The sequence below is a fragment of the Procambarus clarkii genome, chromosome 63 (genome assembly GCF_040958095.1).
Source record: "Procambarus clarkii isolate CNS0578487 chromosome 63, FALCON_Pclarkii_2.0, whole genome shotgun sequence".
Classification (NCBI taxonomy): Eukaryota; Metazoa; Arthropoda; class Malacostraca; order Decapoda; family Cambaridae; genus Procambarus; species Procambarus clarkii.
The window spans coordinates 27501-45558 of record NC_091212.1 but is presented as its reverse complement, the minus strand read 5'-3'; the positions used below and the strand labels follow the sequence as shown (position 1 = coordinate 45558).

At 47.3% G+C, this 18058-nt stretch overlaps 1 protein-coding gene across 1 annotated transcript; it reads right to left on the bottom strand.

Moving 5' to 3' along the window:
- Nucleotides 1-1814: 1814 nt before the first annotated feature.
- Nucleotides 1815-2270, bottom strand: LOC138354440 (uncharacterized). Its single transcript, XM_069308631.1, has one exon. The coding sequence runs from the start codon at nt 2268-2270 to the stop codon at nt 1815-1817; it is 456 nt and encodes a 151-aa protein (XP_069164732.1).
- Nucleotides 2271-18058: the final 15788 nt, after the last annotated feature.

The following is an 18058-nucleotide window of genomic DNA, read 5'->3' as shown; positions in this document are numbered from 1 at the left end:
ACTTTTTCGGTCATATCAGCTGTAAGAGTCATATCTACGTTACCCGAACGCTCTCTGCCTTCCAGAGAACAATTTGTCATATGTGGGAGCATGAGGTGTTCTCGCGATGGCGAGAAATTAACGAAAGAAGAGTGTTTTGGCCAGTGGCTTAGGCCCTTTTGGGCGCCAAGATGGCGCTGACTCCTACGTTCACGCGCCAAAATGTTATGACGTCAGTGACACCAGATTGGTCAAGAACGGTGACGTGGTTCAGGGAGCCAATGAGAAACGCCCCTGGCAAGTATGACGTCATGAGTGAAGGGGGTATCCAGGCGGCGCGCCCCATGGCGCCAGGAGTTAGATAGATACGTCGTCAAGGCCGGACGTGCGATAGGTGGTCCTGTCAGTCTGACAGTTTTCGTCCCTCTCCGGTGAATATACGCATCACTAGTGGTCTGCGAGCACTGTGAGGTCTTCCTGAACTCCGTGAGGCGGACAGAAGAAGGAATTGACGGAAAACGAGCAACAAGTGCTCCAGTGACAGGTGCTTAGCAAGAGTGAAGCCTGGGCAGTGAAGTCATGGACGATTGTACAGTTTCACCAGTCGGGTGATGACGTAGCGGCTGGGCCAGTTCACCGTGAGGAAGGAGAAGAACAAACTAGCTGGGAATACGAACGACTGCAGCCGGGAGTAAGGGCTGCCGACGTAGTTGTGAGGAGGAGGCGACGGCCAGGAGACCGACTCCAACCCTTCAAGAGGTTGTTGAGGAGCACGGAGCCTGCAGAGGGAAGCAGTACGGAGAAGACGCGTTTTTGGGTGTTGGTTGAAGTCCTGGGAAGAGCATCAGTGTGTGTGGGGGTGTTCCCTACAACAAGTCGTGAGCTGGGACCAGGAGCTTCAATTCAACCCTCAACAGAGGACAAGTCCACATCGTTTATGGTGGAAGTAGGTAATTCAGTTTTCCCTCCCATTTCCCTTTAGTTAGCGATTAGCCAGAGTATCTTCTATGTCGTGAGCAGGGCTCACCAATGTCTATGTTTCTAGTAAGACACAGTTGTGAAGGGAGATGCTATAGAGCTCTCACGAGATATATATTTGGTGTGTGATTGCACCTGTGGTTTGATGAAGAGATTACTGTGACGAGGACATTTATATTAATATGTCATTAATATTATAAGTTCGTGCCAGAAGTTATGTGTATTAATATACAATTTAATAGTGTAAGGCTGTGTGCCTAGAGTTACCTCGTTATTATAAATATTGTAGAGGTGACCCACGTGTTACAACAATAGTACAGTAATTCACCTGGAACTGTCGTCGTAGGGAGAGGAAGGGCTGGTAGGGTAGGTGGAGCAAGTCTAGGCTCCTCAGGAAGGGTAGGACAGAGGGAATCAATGCCTCTTAGGGGTCCTATGGGCACATATCCTAAGTGCCAGTGGTGCCGGGCAGGCGTCGTCCGCGTTGGGTCACATGCAGTTCAAATCTGGCCCACTCGGCCTGCGCGGGCTGCCGCGCGGGTAGGCCGTGCGCCGTCGTCGTCCACCAATCAGGGCACAGCCCTGCCTATACTGTAAAATGTCTCCTTGGCGGGCACTTTGAATGTGGTTCCCTCTACACTCCTCCCGTCCCTATAGAACAACGGGTATGTTGGAGGGAAAACGTTTCACTATATACAACATGTCTTTTTTGTAAAAAAGTCTATTTTCATGAATGGGTCCTATTACAATTATTACCTGTATTATCTTTGCACTATACACGAACTGTTTCAACATTGCATACACTACACTATTCCCTTTCCTTTTTTTTTTTTTTTTTTTTTTTTTTTTTTCTGCTCTTATGGCTCACACCGAGGACATGCATACTCTGGTTTTGACCGTACACTCGCCAGAGTCACTCCCACGCAGACCTCATGGAACCACTCCGCGCACATATCGCATTGCACCATAAACTTTCCATCGTATGGTTGCCGACACACACAGTAAAGGTCCTTATATGGCCCTCCCACTGGGTCCTGAACCTGTGACATATGATGTTTAAACTTCTCAATCCAGCCCGGGCATGTATGGTCCTTGCACTTCTTTAGTTTATCATGATTTGCTGTGATGTTGTCATTCTGGAGCTTGACCCTAAATAAACAAGATGAGAACTTGTGGATGATGACGCCTGGGCCCTTCCACTGCGGTGATAGCTTCCGGCACTGCCCCTTCACCTGTGCCGTGTCTAGCAGGTAAACCAGGTCCCCTTTCTCATAGACCTGTAGCCGTGCCCGTAGGTCATAATCTCTCTTCATTCGTTCCTGGTTCGTGGATAGAGACTTCCGTGCCAGTCAATGCGCCTTCTCAATTTCCTTCTGCAAATTTGCTAGGTAAGGTACTGCATCTGATTGAAGTTGCACCTCCCGGGGGTACATTAAATCTATTGGCTGGTTGGTTTCCCAACCGAGCATTAACTTGTTGGGCGTGAACCCCGTCTGTCGGTTCACACTAGACCTGATGGCCCCTGCTATGTGTTGGATATAGGTGTCCCAGCTGTCATGTTGGGAACTGGCATAACACCGCAATGCATCCATGATGGTTCTGTTATACCTTTCCACCTGCCCATTCGCCGACGGCCTGTAGGCGGTAGTACGGGCCTTGTGGATGTGCATCAATTCGCAGAGCTTCGTAAACAAGTCACTTTCAAAATTCCTGCCCTGATCGGTGAAGATTTCAAACGGATACCCGAACCTGGTGAAGAACCCATCGAGTGCTGCTCGGGCGGTGTTCTCTGCCGTCTGGGACGGTAGTGGCACACACTCAATCCATTTAGTGAACTGATCTACCATTACCAGGAGATATTCGTTGCCTTTCGGAGTCTTAGGCAATGGTCCCAGAATGTCCAAGTGTACCCTTTCCATTGGTGCACCCGCCTGGTACTTAAGCAGCTCATGCCTGCTGGTCTTGGATGCTTTTTTGTTCATACTACAGTGGTGGCATGATGCCACGTAATTTGCGACATCCGTTGATAGCCCGTACCAGAAGTACCTTGCTTTGACCCGCTCCATTGTGCGATTCCGGCCCTGGTGGCCCATATCAGGTATATCATGGCACAGATTCAGTACCTCCTGCCTCAGGCTGCTGGGTACATACAAAAGCTTCTGGGCGGCTCCCCCCTGATCTACTTTGTGCCACCACCAAAGCCCATTTTCCATGAGAAGTGCTTCTTTGTTTAACCAGTAGTATTTTGTTGCAGGGCTGGCCCCGAACAGGTCCCCTTCTGTTGGCTGACGGCCTCCCACCCATTCTCTTACCATTCTCATGTCCGGGTCTCTCTCCGTCCGCTCCTGTAACTCGAGTAAATGCAACCCTAGCCTGTCCGCCGTTGTTCTGGTGATGATCCTAATGTCTACTACTTCTGGGGCCACTGCGTCTTCTTCCTTATAAAGCGTCTCGGCAGGCTTTCTTCGGCCATCTTCACCAGGGTCCCATGGGAAGACAGCCAAGTTGGAATCCTCCGACCACCAGTCTTGAATAGGGGCTATAGTGCTCACGCGTCTAATCGTCCCCCGGATCTGAACGTTACATGCACATCTGAACGACCCCGTAGCCAGTGGGACGACGTCATCTACCGTCTCCTGGAAGGTCGCCCAGTTCCGATGTGCCCTGCGACAGTATGAGCATCCTCCACACGGCAGGTCCTGCACTGGCACGTCCTGGCGAAAGTGGGTACATGCCTGTTGAGTGCCTCCCTCCCTGGATAAAGAGTCTGCATTGTTGTGTTTTTTACCTGCTCTATGCTGGATTTTTAGATCAAATTGGCTCAGCTCCTCCAGCCAACGTGCTAGTTGGCCCTGGGGGTTCTTAAACCTAACCAGCCAGACCAGGCTGCCATGGTCAGTGCGTATGGTAAAAGGCCGCCCCAAGAGATAGTGCCGGAACAGCCTGGTAAACCTGACTACTGCCAATAGCTCTTTCCTCGTGGTGCAATACCTTCTCTGTTCTGGGATCAATGCGAAACTGGCATAAGCAATTACCTTTTCTTTCTTCTCTTGAACCTGTAGCAGCTCCGCTCCTATCGCCCAGTCGGAGGCATCGGTGTCCAGGATGAAGGGGTCATGTCCATTAGGTAATCCCAGCACCGGAGCTGTAGTTAAGGCCATTTTGATAGCTGCAAAAGCCTCCTGATGCTTGTCTCCCCATTCGAATCTGTTTCCGCCGGTCAGTGCGTATAGGGGTGCGGCTAACTCTGCAAATCCCTTTATGAAGGTCCGATGGTAGTTGGCCAGTCCCAGAAATCTTTCCACGTCTTTGGATGATCCCGGCTTCTGCCATTTCACCACTGTGTCTATCGCCTCTTTTCCCAGTTCTAGTCCTGCCCTGCTGACCATCCTGCCTAAGAACTCAACCCGTTTCTTAAAGAGGGCGCATTTTTGTGGTTTCAGGCGTAAACCATAGGTTCTGAATCTCGCAAATACCTGTGCTAGGTTGGAGACGTGGCTTTGGAATGAATCGCCCAACACCAGGATGTCATCCAAGAATGCTAGCACAGTTTCCCAATTTAGCTCCCGCAACACCAAGTTCATAACCCTGGCGTAGGTAGCCGGGGCATTACAAAGACCAAAGGCCATTTTCTTAAATTCAAACAGTCCGTATTTCGTTATGAATGCCGTCTTCTTCCGATCTTCTTCTGCTATGTTGATCTGATAATATGCCGAGTTGGCATCTAGCTTGCTAAACCATTCGTTTCCCGCCAAGGTGTCCAGGCACTCATCGACTAGAGGGAGTGGGTACACGTCCTTTATGGTGCGAGAGTTCAACCCTCGATAGTCTACACACCACCGAACTGACGCATCCCTTTTCCTTACCAGAACTGGTGCCGATGCCCACTCAGATACTGACGGTTGGATGATGCCCGCATCGAGCATGCGCTGAAGGTGTCCTTTCTCCTCTTGTGGAAGCATGCGGGTGTTCGTCGTATTTTTTGCTTCACAGGTCTTGCATTACCCGTGTCGATGCGGTGAGATACCTCCTTGAATGATCCCAGGTCAAATTCACTTGCGGCAAAGATGTCCTGGAAGTTCCATAACAGGTGGGTCAGTTGGCTTGCCTGCTCTGCTGACAGCGTTTCCTCGACGTCCTGTACCATGGTCATCATATGGGGAGGTAATTTGACTTGAGTTTCACTTCGTACCCTCCCCACTGCCCTTGCTGCTACCGCTGGGCCCGGCCCCGGTAAAATTTCCCATACTGCCTCTGCATTGGCCACATGCATCCGCCTCTTTAATGTGATATTCTGCCCTGTTACGTTGAGTACACATACCTTCAGGAATTCTCCCTCCTGATGGAGTGTGCGAACCACTGGCACCTGCCCATCCTCCAGGGGCTCCACTATACACTGGGGCATACTTTTGTCCATTTCACATTTGACCCTGGCCACTGAATGTGGTGGGATAACAGTGTATTGGGACACTGCTACCTTAGCGATGCACGGAGCTAGGTTAGGGTCAGGCTCCTCTTTCGTCTCTAGCTTCATAGGAATCACCTGTCCCTGTAATATCATTTGAGACTTGTCTAGGGCTATACTAACACCGTATCTTTTCATGAAATCGAGCCCTAGCAACATGTCGTCTGCAATAGGCGCCACATACACTCCCACAGTGTATTCCCGTCCCGCAACCAGCAAGGAGATGGGGCCCACCAGTGTTCCTGTAAGGTGCATTTGTTTCCCCGCCGTGCTTAAGGTTATGTGTTTTATCACCTGGGGTGGTGGGTTCAACCGTTGATGGATCTCCTGGGAGATAATGGTGACCTCGTCCGCTGTATCCACAATCGCCTTGACCTCCACGTCCCCGATCTGGACTGGGATCCAAAACATAGAGCCGGATCTGAGCTGTCTGATGGTTATGTGATCTCTTCCCCCGTCCTGCTCTTCCGTGCCCGACGTCCCTTGGCCCGCCCCTATCGTGCTCTCCCTTTCTAGGCCTGTTGTACATTGGGTCGGAGTTAGGCCGACTGGACCGACCCATCCGTGTTTAAAGACTCTTTCTCGTCCTCAAATGAAACGCGCAGCTTGTTGCCCAGGGGGTCCCTGGGCCGGCGGCTTCCCTCCCCATCACTTCCCGGTTCCAGACATTCCCGAGCCACGTGACCCTCTTTCCTACATCTGAAACACTGCAGCGATCGCCTGGGAGATGGGGAACGACGAATATGCGGCGATATGATGGCCATTGTGAGACGCCTCAAACTCTCACACACCTGATCCAATTTCCCGCTGAGTTCTGAGACACCTGCTACCAAGACGTCCAGTTTCGCCTCCGTGTCCATGGAAGATGAAGGACCCGAGCCTGCACTCGACGGGTGGTGAGTACCGGTTCCACGGCCTGCGGGACTGGTAGCCGGCGAGGCACCTGGTGTCGAGCGCCGAGAAGCGTCCTTACTCCTGGGTGGTTGCTCATACCGGGAGTACCTGCCCACTGCATTCACTCTTACTGCTGGCCCCTGGGACCCGCGGCGGTGGGAGTCGTGCCTGCTTGAACTTGCGGAGCCGTGGATTGCTACGGCATTGTGCTGGAAGGTTTGGGCCCGGTCGATGGCCTCTTCCATTGACGAATTCCTTGCATTGGCAATGTATTCTGCCAGAGTCTTGTCCTGTAATCCCTGGCCGAATCTCATTACTGCGATTTGTTCCACTTCCCATCGTGGCACATGTTTGTAGGCCCGATGAGCCAAGTGGTGGGCCCTATCTGCCCAATCAGCAATATCTTCTTCTGGTTCCTGCTGGGCCTGGTTAAACTTCATCATAGCTACATCCAGAACTTCCCTATCGCCAAATCGCTTGATCATCTTATGCATCATGCGAATATAATCGATCGACGGTTCTCTGTCCAGTAAGCGATTGTAAAAATCACTTGCCTTACCCTTGAGGCACCATCCTAACTGTGTCAATGACGTAGGCCCGCTCCAGTCCTTTTCCGAGGCATAAGACGTGAAGCGGCGGTAGAAGGTGGCCCAATCTGACTTCCCGTCATAGTCCAACGCCCGAGGTGGTGTGCGGAAGGTCTCTTTCTGTTGGCTATAACCTGTCCGCCTGCTGCGGGATAGAGAGGCATCCGAATCGGAAGTCAGAGAGCTGTGTGACGAGTGTCGAGCTGTCCGTCTCCTTGACCGAGCCGATCGATGGTGGGAGGGGCTCCCCTGCCGAGTACCTTGCTGGCCACTAGCCCTGGAGTAAGCTGGTGACTGAGGTCGACGTCCACGTTGGCTGCTGCTGGCGGCACCCCTAGAGGAGTGGCGGGTTCCCGTTTCGCTGGACGAGGACGATGAACGACTTCCTGCCCCCTGACCTAAGGGCCCGGGGCCCTGTTGGGACGGGTCCACCTCAAACGATATAGCAGCCATCAACTCGGGTTTGGCCCGAAGGCGGTTGATATCATAAATGTTGTCCTCCGTGATCACATGGTGATGCCGAAACTTGATAATGCGAGCGGCCAATTTATCTCCTACACCCGGTAGCAGCTGCAGCTCAGCAGCCGAAGCAGAGTTTATCTTGATTAGAGCCATTGTGCTGGTGTCGAAAGTTAAAGCTCCGATATCGTGCCACACCTGGTAATAAGCCTTAGATCTGGGGCCAGGCACCTCACATGTATACCACCCCAAACAGAAAAACAAAACAAAAAAAACACAGACACCAATAGCCACACTTAAGGTTCCAATGTTCAGAGATAGAGATAAATGTTCCACAAGGAAAAATAAGCACTGCACAGTCAATAATGTAAATGATGGGGCCAGGTGGGTTTCAAGCAACATAAAACACTGCACACTTAATTGGTACCTAAATCACTTGAGGCTTAGACAAAAACTAGGCACTTACTGCACTTGCAAAGCTGGAAAATCTGATATGGCAGGCACTTTGAGGAACTTTGACAAGCAATGTGCCTGATTTTCATAAGCACTGGGCTGAGGGTTCCCAAAAACACTTTTTTCAGGTGAACATGTGGAACTGTGTGCAGGGCGGATCACCATCCACCTTAAATCTGGTATGAACACAAACTCACTGGCTCACTTAATGTATCTCTTCCCCTTGAGCCGTTACTTCTGTAGAAAGCCTAGAACAGGTTACGTCTAGCTAACAGTAGAAATGAGAAAGTAACAGACCTGTAGCAAGCACCCTGCAGAGCTGGGACCAGCGTCGCTGTAGTAAACACACTGGAGACGGATGCGCTCGGGAACGACAGCCTGAAATCCTCCGCGAGCGGATTCGTAAACAATACAGGTCGGGTATGCTCATGAACGGTGGCCCGTATTCCGTGTGAATGGTGGTACTCGTCTCCCCTTCTTCAAAGAACTTGGGGACCGCGGGAATCGGTGCTTGGGGGACAAGACAATAAAATGCAACAAATCCGGAGAAATAATCCGTATAAAACACTGATAACTGGAACTTTATGGAGAATCTTGGGGGATTGCACGAGATGTGGAATAAAACATATGCACAAAAAAAACAGGGGTTGAAATATCTTGGGCACCGCTATTGAACAACAAACCGAAGAACATCTATGGTGCAACCAAAGCCAGTAATTCGAGACTGGAACCGTTGAACACTATCTAAGACGTCTTGACTGAAGTCGGCAGAACGATAATGCAGATATCTTGGCGAGGTCCTCTTGATCACCGCGTGAGAACGTTTACTCACTGCGCCAATGTAGAGGTGACCCACGTGTTACAACAATAGTACAGTAATTCACCTGGAACTGTCGTTGTAGGGAGAGGAAGGGCTGGTAGGGTAGGTGGAGCAAGTCTAGGCTCCTCAAGAAGGGTAGGACAGAGGGAATCAATGCCTCTTAGGGGTCCTATGGGCACATATCCTAAGTGCCAGTGGTGCCGGGCAGGCGTCGTTCGCATTGGGTCACATGCAGTTCAAATCTGGCGCACTCGGCCTGCGCGGGCTGCCGCGCGGGTAGGCCGTGCGCCGTCGTCGTCCACCAATCAGGGCACAGCCCTGCCTATACTGTAAAATGTCTCCTTGGCGGGCACTTTGAATGTGGTTCCCTCTACAATATTGATAAAGTGAACTATATATACTGGAGTTATTAAATAATACCTCATATGTCTAGTGGTTAACTGTGATTATGCCAGTCTTGTGATATACTGTGAATACGAGAGAATAATAGGCGCCTCACGCCAATAGTGTGAGTATAGTGAGGAAGTGAACAGTGTGAGGAGTGTGAGTGGGTGTGGCATCCCGCGAGTTACCGAACGTTCGGTAACACAGCACATGGAGCGTGGGAACGCATGTCAACTGGGAGTGTTGCCATTCCCGCAGTGTTCCAGAATTGTGAAGAGGCGGAGAGAAGGCTGCTCATTTATTCCTTTGCCATGTTGTTGATGCAGAGTTATGATTCTTTGATCTTTTAAGTAAACTACAAAACCACCGCCGAGTTTGTGTCAACCCTCCATTTCCTTGTAGCTATTGCGACTATCTAAGAGTGAGTGATTTAAACATATACTTACCTGTTACCAAATTGATTAGTATTCCCTGGGGGCCACTACTATATTACTACTATTCCACTGAGGTGTTACTGGACACGGTAAACACCAGTTGGCGGCCTATAGTGAGCGGTAGAGCCCTCTGTCGGGACGGGCACATGATCAAGTGAAGTGATCGTGTTCTCACTCGTCTTTAGGCTACGAGGCCAGCCGGAGACGGACTGAGAGACTCTCCTGGTGAACAGTGGCACCGTGAGGATCGAGTGCAGACCCGTGGGGGCTACCGTAAGTAACGTTTATTACTACTAATACTTGGTGGTGACTAGCTAGAGAGAGACACCCCGACACTATGTACTGAAGTAGAGGCAGGGGTAGAACTATTTGGTTGACAAAGCCCGAGTGCATAGGGGGAAAATTGTGTGAAACCCCGGTTAGGCTTCAGTGGAAATGGAAGCTTCAGGATCCTCGTGAGGGTAGTAGTAGCACTCCAGGTTGCAATTCTTTTAATCATGTCATGGTACAGTTGACTGGGGCGCATCTGGGAACACTCAGTGCATAGGTTTGAACCCTCAATAAAGCCCTTTTGGATTTGTTCATTATTATTAATATTATTTGATAAAGCCTTTAATTATGCACAGCATTTCGGGCATAACTTAAGCTAATGAATTTGGGAACTATATCAATACAGGTTCTTGGTGTTAATTTTAAGATAATACATTGTATAATATAATATTGGTTTACTAAATGTGAATATTGTTTATTTCATTTACTGTATATAGGTCTATATATCATGCCATATTGCATAGTGTGAGGAGTATAAACATTTATATTGTCATGCCATGCAAACCATGCATGACAGGGCGGATCTTATTGAAACCTTTAAAATACTGAACAGTTTGCAGGATCTCGATCCGGTCAATTTCTTCAAAAGGTCAGATGTAACACGAACAAGGAGCAACGGGTTCAAGCTCAACAAGCCACAATGTAGGACACAAAACAAGAGATGCTTTTTCAACCATAGGGCTATAAACCCGTGCAACTCCCTACCCGCTGAAGCCATCAACGCCAAAAATCTTCTAGGTTTTAAAATTCAGCTGGAAAAGACCATCAGAGCAAATGGGGGGGGGGGGGGGCGTTGACAAGCCGCCAGTTTCCTGTCCTCATCGAAGCCACTAGTATTAATGGCCCCTCAGGTAAACTCTGGTAAATATCCATACCCTACACTATATAACAATTGTCTAACTCCTAAAAAAAAAAATGTCTTGGGAATGTCAGTCATTCTACATTTTCAAGTTGTATTTGGCGTGATAGCATTATTATTGTATTTAACATCAGATTGTTAAAGCAGATGTCAATGAATTTCCTACCTGCATTGTTATTTGGTAAAATATAACCAGTACATTAGATTTATTTACATCAGCACAGGATCCTGTTCATTGCTATTCATATGTATGTTAATTTAGATCTTTATCTTCAGGCAAACACGGTAGCTGGGTTGAAGCGGCACATTTTGGCAGGAACATTTATCACGCCGGATCATGTCTCCCCTGCCGCTACAGACCTCATTGCTCGCCTCCTGGTGCAAGAGCCAAGTGAGAGGCATGGTACTGACACTACTGCCGCTCCCACCTGGCTAGCAACAGCCCCCTCCCAACCCACGCCACTGCCGCTATGTGTCTTGGTACCTACCCTATCTGTTCAGGATTCAGCTGATGTAGAGGTAATATAGGAGTCATTTATTTAGGGAACCCAATTTCGGATGCTTTTTGGTTCAGTCATGTTTGTTTTTTCTGATTTTGCTCATTAATTTTTGGTTACAGTCACTTGTTGACCAGACCACACACTAGAAGGTGAAGGTAAGCAGAACTGGCACTGTGGGATAAACCAAACGTCGAGTTAAGGGGCCTAAATGAATGCTCATATGGACGTGCATAAGGCCAGTATGATTTTTTTTATGACATACACATATGCCATTGTTATTATAAGAAATATTTAATGTTTATCAGTGCAAAGGCCAAAGATACATAAAAATATACCGACGAGGTACACACACACACACACACACACACACACACACACACACACACACACACACACACTGAATGAAACTGAGTGCCCAAATGAGCCACAGAGATATTAGAAAGAACTTTTTTAGTGTCAGAGTGGTTGACAAATGGAATGCATTAGGAAGTGATGTGGTGGAGGCTGACTCCATACACAGTTTCAAGTGTAGATATGATAGAGCCCAGTAGGCTCAGGAATCTGTACACCTGTTGATTGACAGTTGAGAGCCGGGACCAAAGAGCCAGAGCTCAACCCCCACAAGCACAACTAGGAGAGTACAACTAGGTGAGTACACACACACACACATACAAACACACACACACACACATACACACGAGACATGATCACAACCTACAAAATCCTCAGGGGAATCGACCGGGTAAACAAGGATAAACTATTCAACACTGGTGGTACACGAACAAGGCGACACAGGTGGAAACTCACATGATCCACAGGGACGTTAGAAGGAACTTTTTCAGTGTCAGAGTAGTTAACGGATGGAATGCATTAGGCAGTGATGTAGGGGAGGCTGACTCCATACATAATTTCAAATGTAGATATGATAGAGCACGGTAGGCTCAGGAATCTGTACACCAGTTGATTGAAAGTTGAGAGGCGGGACCAAAGAGCCAAAGCTCAACCCCCGCAAGCATAAATAGATGAGTACAAATAGGTGAGTACACACACATTGCCACTGGAGAGCCGATGGCCAAGCGGACAGCTAGTTGAACACGTGATCCTGTGGTCCCGGGTACGATCCCGGGCGTCGGCGAGAAACGATAGGCAGAGTTTCTTTCACCCTATGCCCCTGTTACCTAGTTGTAAATAGATACCTGGAAGTTAGTCAGCTATCACAGGCTGCTTCCTGGGTGTGTGTGTGTGTGTGTTGTGAAAAAAGTAGTAGTAGAAACAGTTGACTGACAGTTGAGAGGTGGACCTAAAGAGCACATCTCAACCCCCTCCGCAAGCACAACTAGGTGAATACACACACACACACACACACACACACACACACACACACACACACACAGATAAAGACAGACTATTTACCACAAGGAGTATGCGCACTAGGGGACACAGGTGAAAATTGAGTGCCCAAATGAGCCTAGAGACGTTAGAAAGAATTTTTCAATGTCAGAGTAGTAGACAAATGGAATGTATTAGGCAGTGATTTGGTGGAGGCTGACTCCATACACAGTTTCAAGAGTAGATATGATAGAGCCCAGTAGGCTCAGTAACCTGTACGTTAGTTGATAGACAGTTGAGAGGCAGGACCAAAGAGCCAGAGCTCAACTCCCACAAGCACAACTAGGTAAGTACACACACACACCCTTTCCCTCACGCTACCTGCCCCCACCAAAATGCTCACCCAAAACCCCATTCTGAACCTATCACCCCTCCCCCATTCCCACCATGTCGCCCCCTCCCACCTTCCTCCCCCCTGTCCCCCCTCCCCCTTCATCCCATACCCTCCCTATCCCGTGTCCTCCATGTCCCCCCCTATCTCCTTAACCCACACCCTACCTGTCCCCCCTTCCCTTGCACCCCCATCCCCCACCCCAAAATCCTCTGGGACCCTGCAAACCACCTCACAGATCTCCTCACCCAGGGAACAGCTTCCCACACCAGCAGAATGCTCGCCAAGAAGGGGACTAGAAAATAAACAGAAGAAAGTGAGCTTCAAGGCAATGTACACTAATATAGATGGGATTACAAATAAAGCAAATGAGCTTGGAGAATAGGTACTAGAGGAAAACCCAGACATAATAGCCCTCACAGAAACAAAGCTAACGAAAACGATAACAAATGCAGTGTTCCCACAGGACTATTACGTTATGAGGAAAGAGAGAGAAGGAAGAGGTGGTGGTGGTGTAGCTCTGCTGGTAAGATCTTCTCGATATTCCTTATATTTTTCTTTACAGAAGCAAGAAGATGAAAAATTAACTCTCCAAAGTTCATTTTTACTTTTTATTTGCGTCTGACGCCTAGTGATGCGTTTCGTAAGGTCTCTCCTTACATTCTCAAGGCCAGGTATTGTGTTCTGGCTACTAGGTACAACATATATATATATATATATATATATATATATATATATATATATATATATTATATATATATTATATTATATATATAATATATAAACTGAAAACGCACACCCCAGAAGTGACTCGAACCATACTCCCAGGAGCGAACGCACTGGTATGTACAAGACGCCTTAATCCACTTGGACCAACATGACCAGGACATAATGAGGTGATAGCCGAGGCTACTTTGAACCACCCCAACCCGCCGGCACTCGGAATAGTAATATTGGGCATGAGCATTTTAACAAATCAACCTCATTCTTTGGGGCCACGACGTGAGGGAACACAAATGCGAACAAGCCTGAATGGTTCCCCAGGACAATATGCAACTGAAAACTCACACCCCAGAAGGTGACTCGGAATCGCCATACTCCCAGATGCCTTTTGTAAATGCTATGCACAAGATTACTATCGCGAGTGCCCGGTGGTGGGTGGTGCAATAGCCTCGGCTATCCACCTCATTATGTCGCGGTAGTGATGGTCCAAGTGGATTAAGGCGATCTTGTACGATACAAGTTGCGTGGCCCCAAAAAAAAAATCTGGGAGTTAATGGGTTCGAGTCACTTCTGGGTGGGTGAGTTTTCAGTTGGGCATATTCCTGGGACAATTCAGGCTTGTTCGCATTTGTGTTCCTCACGTGTGCCCAGAAGAATGCAAGGTTGAGTTGGTACAATGCTATGCCACAAGATTACTATCCGAGTGGCCGGCGGTGGGTGGTTCAAATAGCCTCGGCTATCACCTCATTATGTCCGGTCGTGGGGGATGGGTCAGTGGATTAACGCGTCTTGTACATACCCGAGTTGCCGTGGCATCTTGGGAGTACTGGTTCGAGTCACTTCTGGGGTGTGAGTTTGTCAGGTTGCATATTGTCCCTGGGGACCATTCAGGCTTGTTCGCATTTGTGTTCCTCGACGTGTGCCCCAAAGAATGAGGTGATTTGTAAAATAGCTATGCCCAAGATTACTAATTCCGAGTTCCGGCGGTTGGGTGGTTCAAATAGCCTCGGCCTATCCACCTCAGTTATGTCCGGTCGTGATGGTCAAGTGGATTAACGTGTCTTGTACATACCAGTTGCGGGGCATCTGGGAGTATGGGTTCCGAGTCACTTCTGGGGTGTGAGTTTTCAGTTGCAGATTGTCCTGGGGACCATTCAGGCTTGTTCGGCATTTGTGTTCCCTCACGTGTGTCCCAAAGAAATATATATAATATATATATATATATATATAATATATATATTATATATATATATATATATATATATATCCCTTACCGGGTAGCTATTTACTGTTAGGTGAACAGCGGCATTAGGCGAAAGGAAAGACGGCCAATTATTTCTGTCCCGACCGGGATTCGAACCTGGAATTGTCATTTTGTGAGTCAAGAACAAACCTAACTGTACTACTTATGGTCAGAAAAACAATATTGGATAGTTACTTATAATCAAGTACTTACAATCGGCTTCCTAATATTCCTCCGTGTGTTCGGAATAGAATGTGTGTGTGTGTGTGTGTGTGTGTGTGTGTGTGTGTGTGTATGTGTGTGTGTGTGTGTTTAAAAAAAATCACAAACAAATCTGTGTTCTGCTCACTTGTCCCATCCAATCACAATGATATACTTAAATTGTTAAATAAACAAAGCAAAAAACAGATTCTCATTCAGATTTAAACAACCCCCAAACTTAATCATTCTTCGCACAAAAAAAATAACTTGTGTTTACCAAACTTTACCAAATTTAATCAGACTTTCCCACAATTATTTCAATTATTAAATTACCCCAATTATTAAATTATCATCGCCACACACCCACCTAACTCCACCCAAATTGAATAAAACTCAGGACCATTCCACCAGACTTTGGACCATTCCATCAGACCTCAAACCATTCCACCAGACCTACGACAGTTCCACAAACTTATCGTAAATACCAAACTTGACAACGGTTTCAGTAACGAGGCCGGTGTGTGTGTGGGGGAGCAGCTTCGTTGCTTTCTCTTCACTTTGAAAACATGGAAATTAACGGAGGTCAGGTCATCCAGAAACCAGGTCAATACGGTTTGAGTTTTTTTTTGAGGAAAGATCAATCACTCTTCCCTGTGATCTGGCTAACGTGAGTGGGGGAGGGAGAAGAGCGATGTTGATTGGGAGTTGTGGATTGGGAAGTGATTGTGAATGGGGGGGGGGAGAAGATTGGGAATTAGAAATGGGGAGGGGATTTCTTAATGGGAATGATTTTTTTTTGTTATGGGGAGGGATTTGTGAATGGTGAGCTCTCTGAGGTCGTAGTCCTATGGTCCCGGGTGAATACCAAGTAGAGGCAGAAACAATTGGGCAGGGTTTCTTTTTCTTGACGTCGCTGTTCACCTAACAGAAAATAGGTACCTAAGAGTTAGACAACTGCTAAGGGCTGTCTCTGGGGAATGTGTGTGTATACTCACCTAGTTATACTCACCTAGTTGTGCTTGCGGGGGTTGAGCTCTGGCTGTGTGTGTGTGTGTGTGTGTGTGTTTGTTTTAGAAATGTATGTAGTAGATAAAAGAAAATCTGTCGAGAGTCAGTACATTAGACAACCGACGTTCAGAAAGGCGGGGTCCAAGAGCTAACAGCTCGATCCTACAGGCCCAAATAGTAAATACACACCAGTTTCTTATCCTCCCTGATGAAGGATCAATTAATTAATCCTATCCTTTCTCATTAATCAACTCTCTTCCATTATATTCAAGAAATTCAACCGGACATCTTTCACCCGTTGAGCATCGTCAGACTTCACTTTTCCTCAGACTTGAACATTTAATCTTCATTCACGATATTTATCTCTGTTCAAACTGAACATCATTCATTCACGATGCTCATGTCCCTGCTTAATATTCATTTCATAATTCATTTGACAGACCCATCAGATTGAACGGCATGACATTCCTCAAGTTTTGCAATTAATTTATCCTCTCCCCTTGCTCTTGAGGATATCCTTATGATATCTCCAAAGTTTGCAGCTGAAGGTGATATACTGAGTACATGCCTCTGTACGACTAACCATAGAGAGAGAACTACGGGCTCGCCATAGCCCTTGCTACTTGGAACTTTTTGTTCCAGGTAGCGAATCAACAACAACAACAACTAACCATCCTGCGAATTGGGCATTTGACATACCACATAGCTAACAACCTCTTGATACATACTAGGTAACCCCCTCATATATACATATACACATAGTCTAAGGGGGGTAGCTGTATAAATCCACATATACCTAATTATGTAAATATAAAAAAAGCTCCATGTACGTCGCTTCTCCTCCCCCCCCCAAGAGCGCTAAAATCCATCTCCATCAACCATTCCCAAATGCACAAGTAATATTGCCTAATAGACAATTAACGAGGCAATACCCGTAGTTAGCCAACAGCGCCCTCAGACCAAAAAAGCAATTTATCTTCCCCGACACTCAGTCAGCAATTCGTCACGCCTTCCCTGGCTCTTGAGAGAGACACCGTGACAGTCAGACTTGCAAGAGGCTCTCAACAGATTAATCAAGTTACTCAAGAGGATCCGGCAAGTAAATATTCCTAATGCAATCACACCGAGAATTAAAAGTGGATTTTTTTACCTGCAAACATCGGATGGTTTAGTAAATAACAGATTAGACATACACAAGGAGCTGGGTGAGATTAGGGGGTGGGATGAGACTAGGAGCTGAATGAGACAATGGGGTTGGGTGAGATCCTGAAAAAATTGCAGTGCACCTGCATGTTATACATCAAGCAATTTACTTGTGTCAAGAATTAATTACACCTCTGCATTCCTGTTTAAGTCCATCGTAACCTGGATAAATTCCGCTACGCATACCGGAATGATGATTGGGTGATGGCTAGCGATACTCAGCCAACTGTTGAAATTGAAATTAGTTTATTGAGGTCTAAATACACCCAAAGGGATGAGGTGGCTCAAGCTATTCTCACCCCGTTCAGTAAAACGGGTTCATTTATATATATAGAGACACATCACAAACAATAAACATATTACCGAACACTCTTGAGTGCTAACATATACATTTCTTCGGTCAACTGTTTCAGTGTCACTTCTACACAACTTCTGACGTCTTTTTCTGTTTTTGCTACAATTCTGTTTTGAAATAAACTCAAATGTCAAGTATTCCTGTAGTACTTGCTCTCTGCACATCTTATCTCCGTAGAAGATAGAAACTGATTTCTAATCATAAATAAGACAGTACGCCGACAGGGGCTTAAAACCTACCTAATCTCACCAAACCCCAACTAATCCTACTCAAACCGAGTCTAACATGATCGAACCTGAGATGGAACATTCGGTTTTAACAAACAGCAAACCAATACACACAGAAACGGCATTTCAACCCTGCCGTAGCTCAGTCGATTAAGGCAGTGTCTGGGATGCTCCCGGACGCAGGTTCGAATCCTCGTCACGGCCCTTGTGGATTTGTTCAACAGGAAACCAAATTT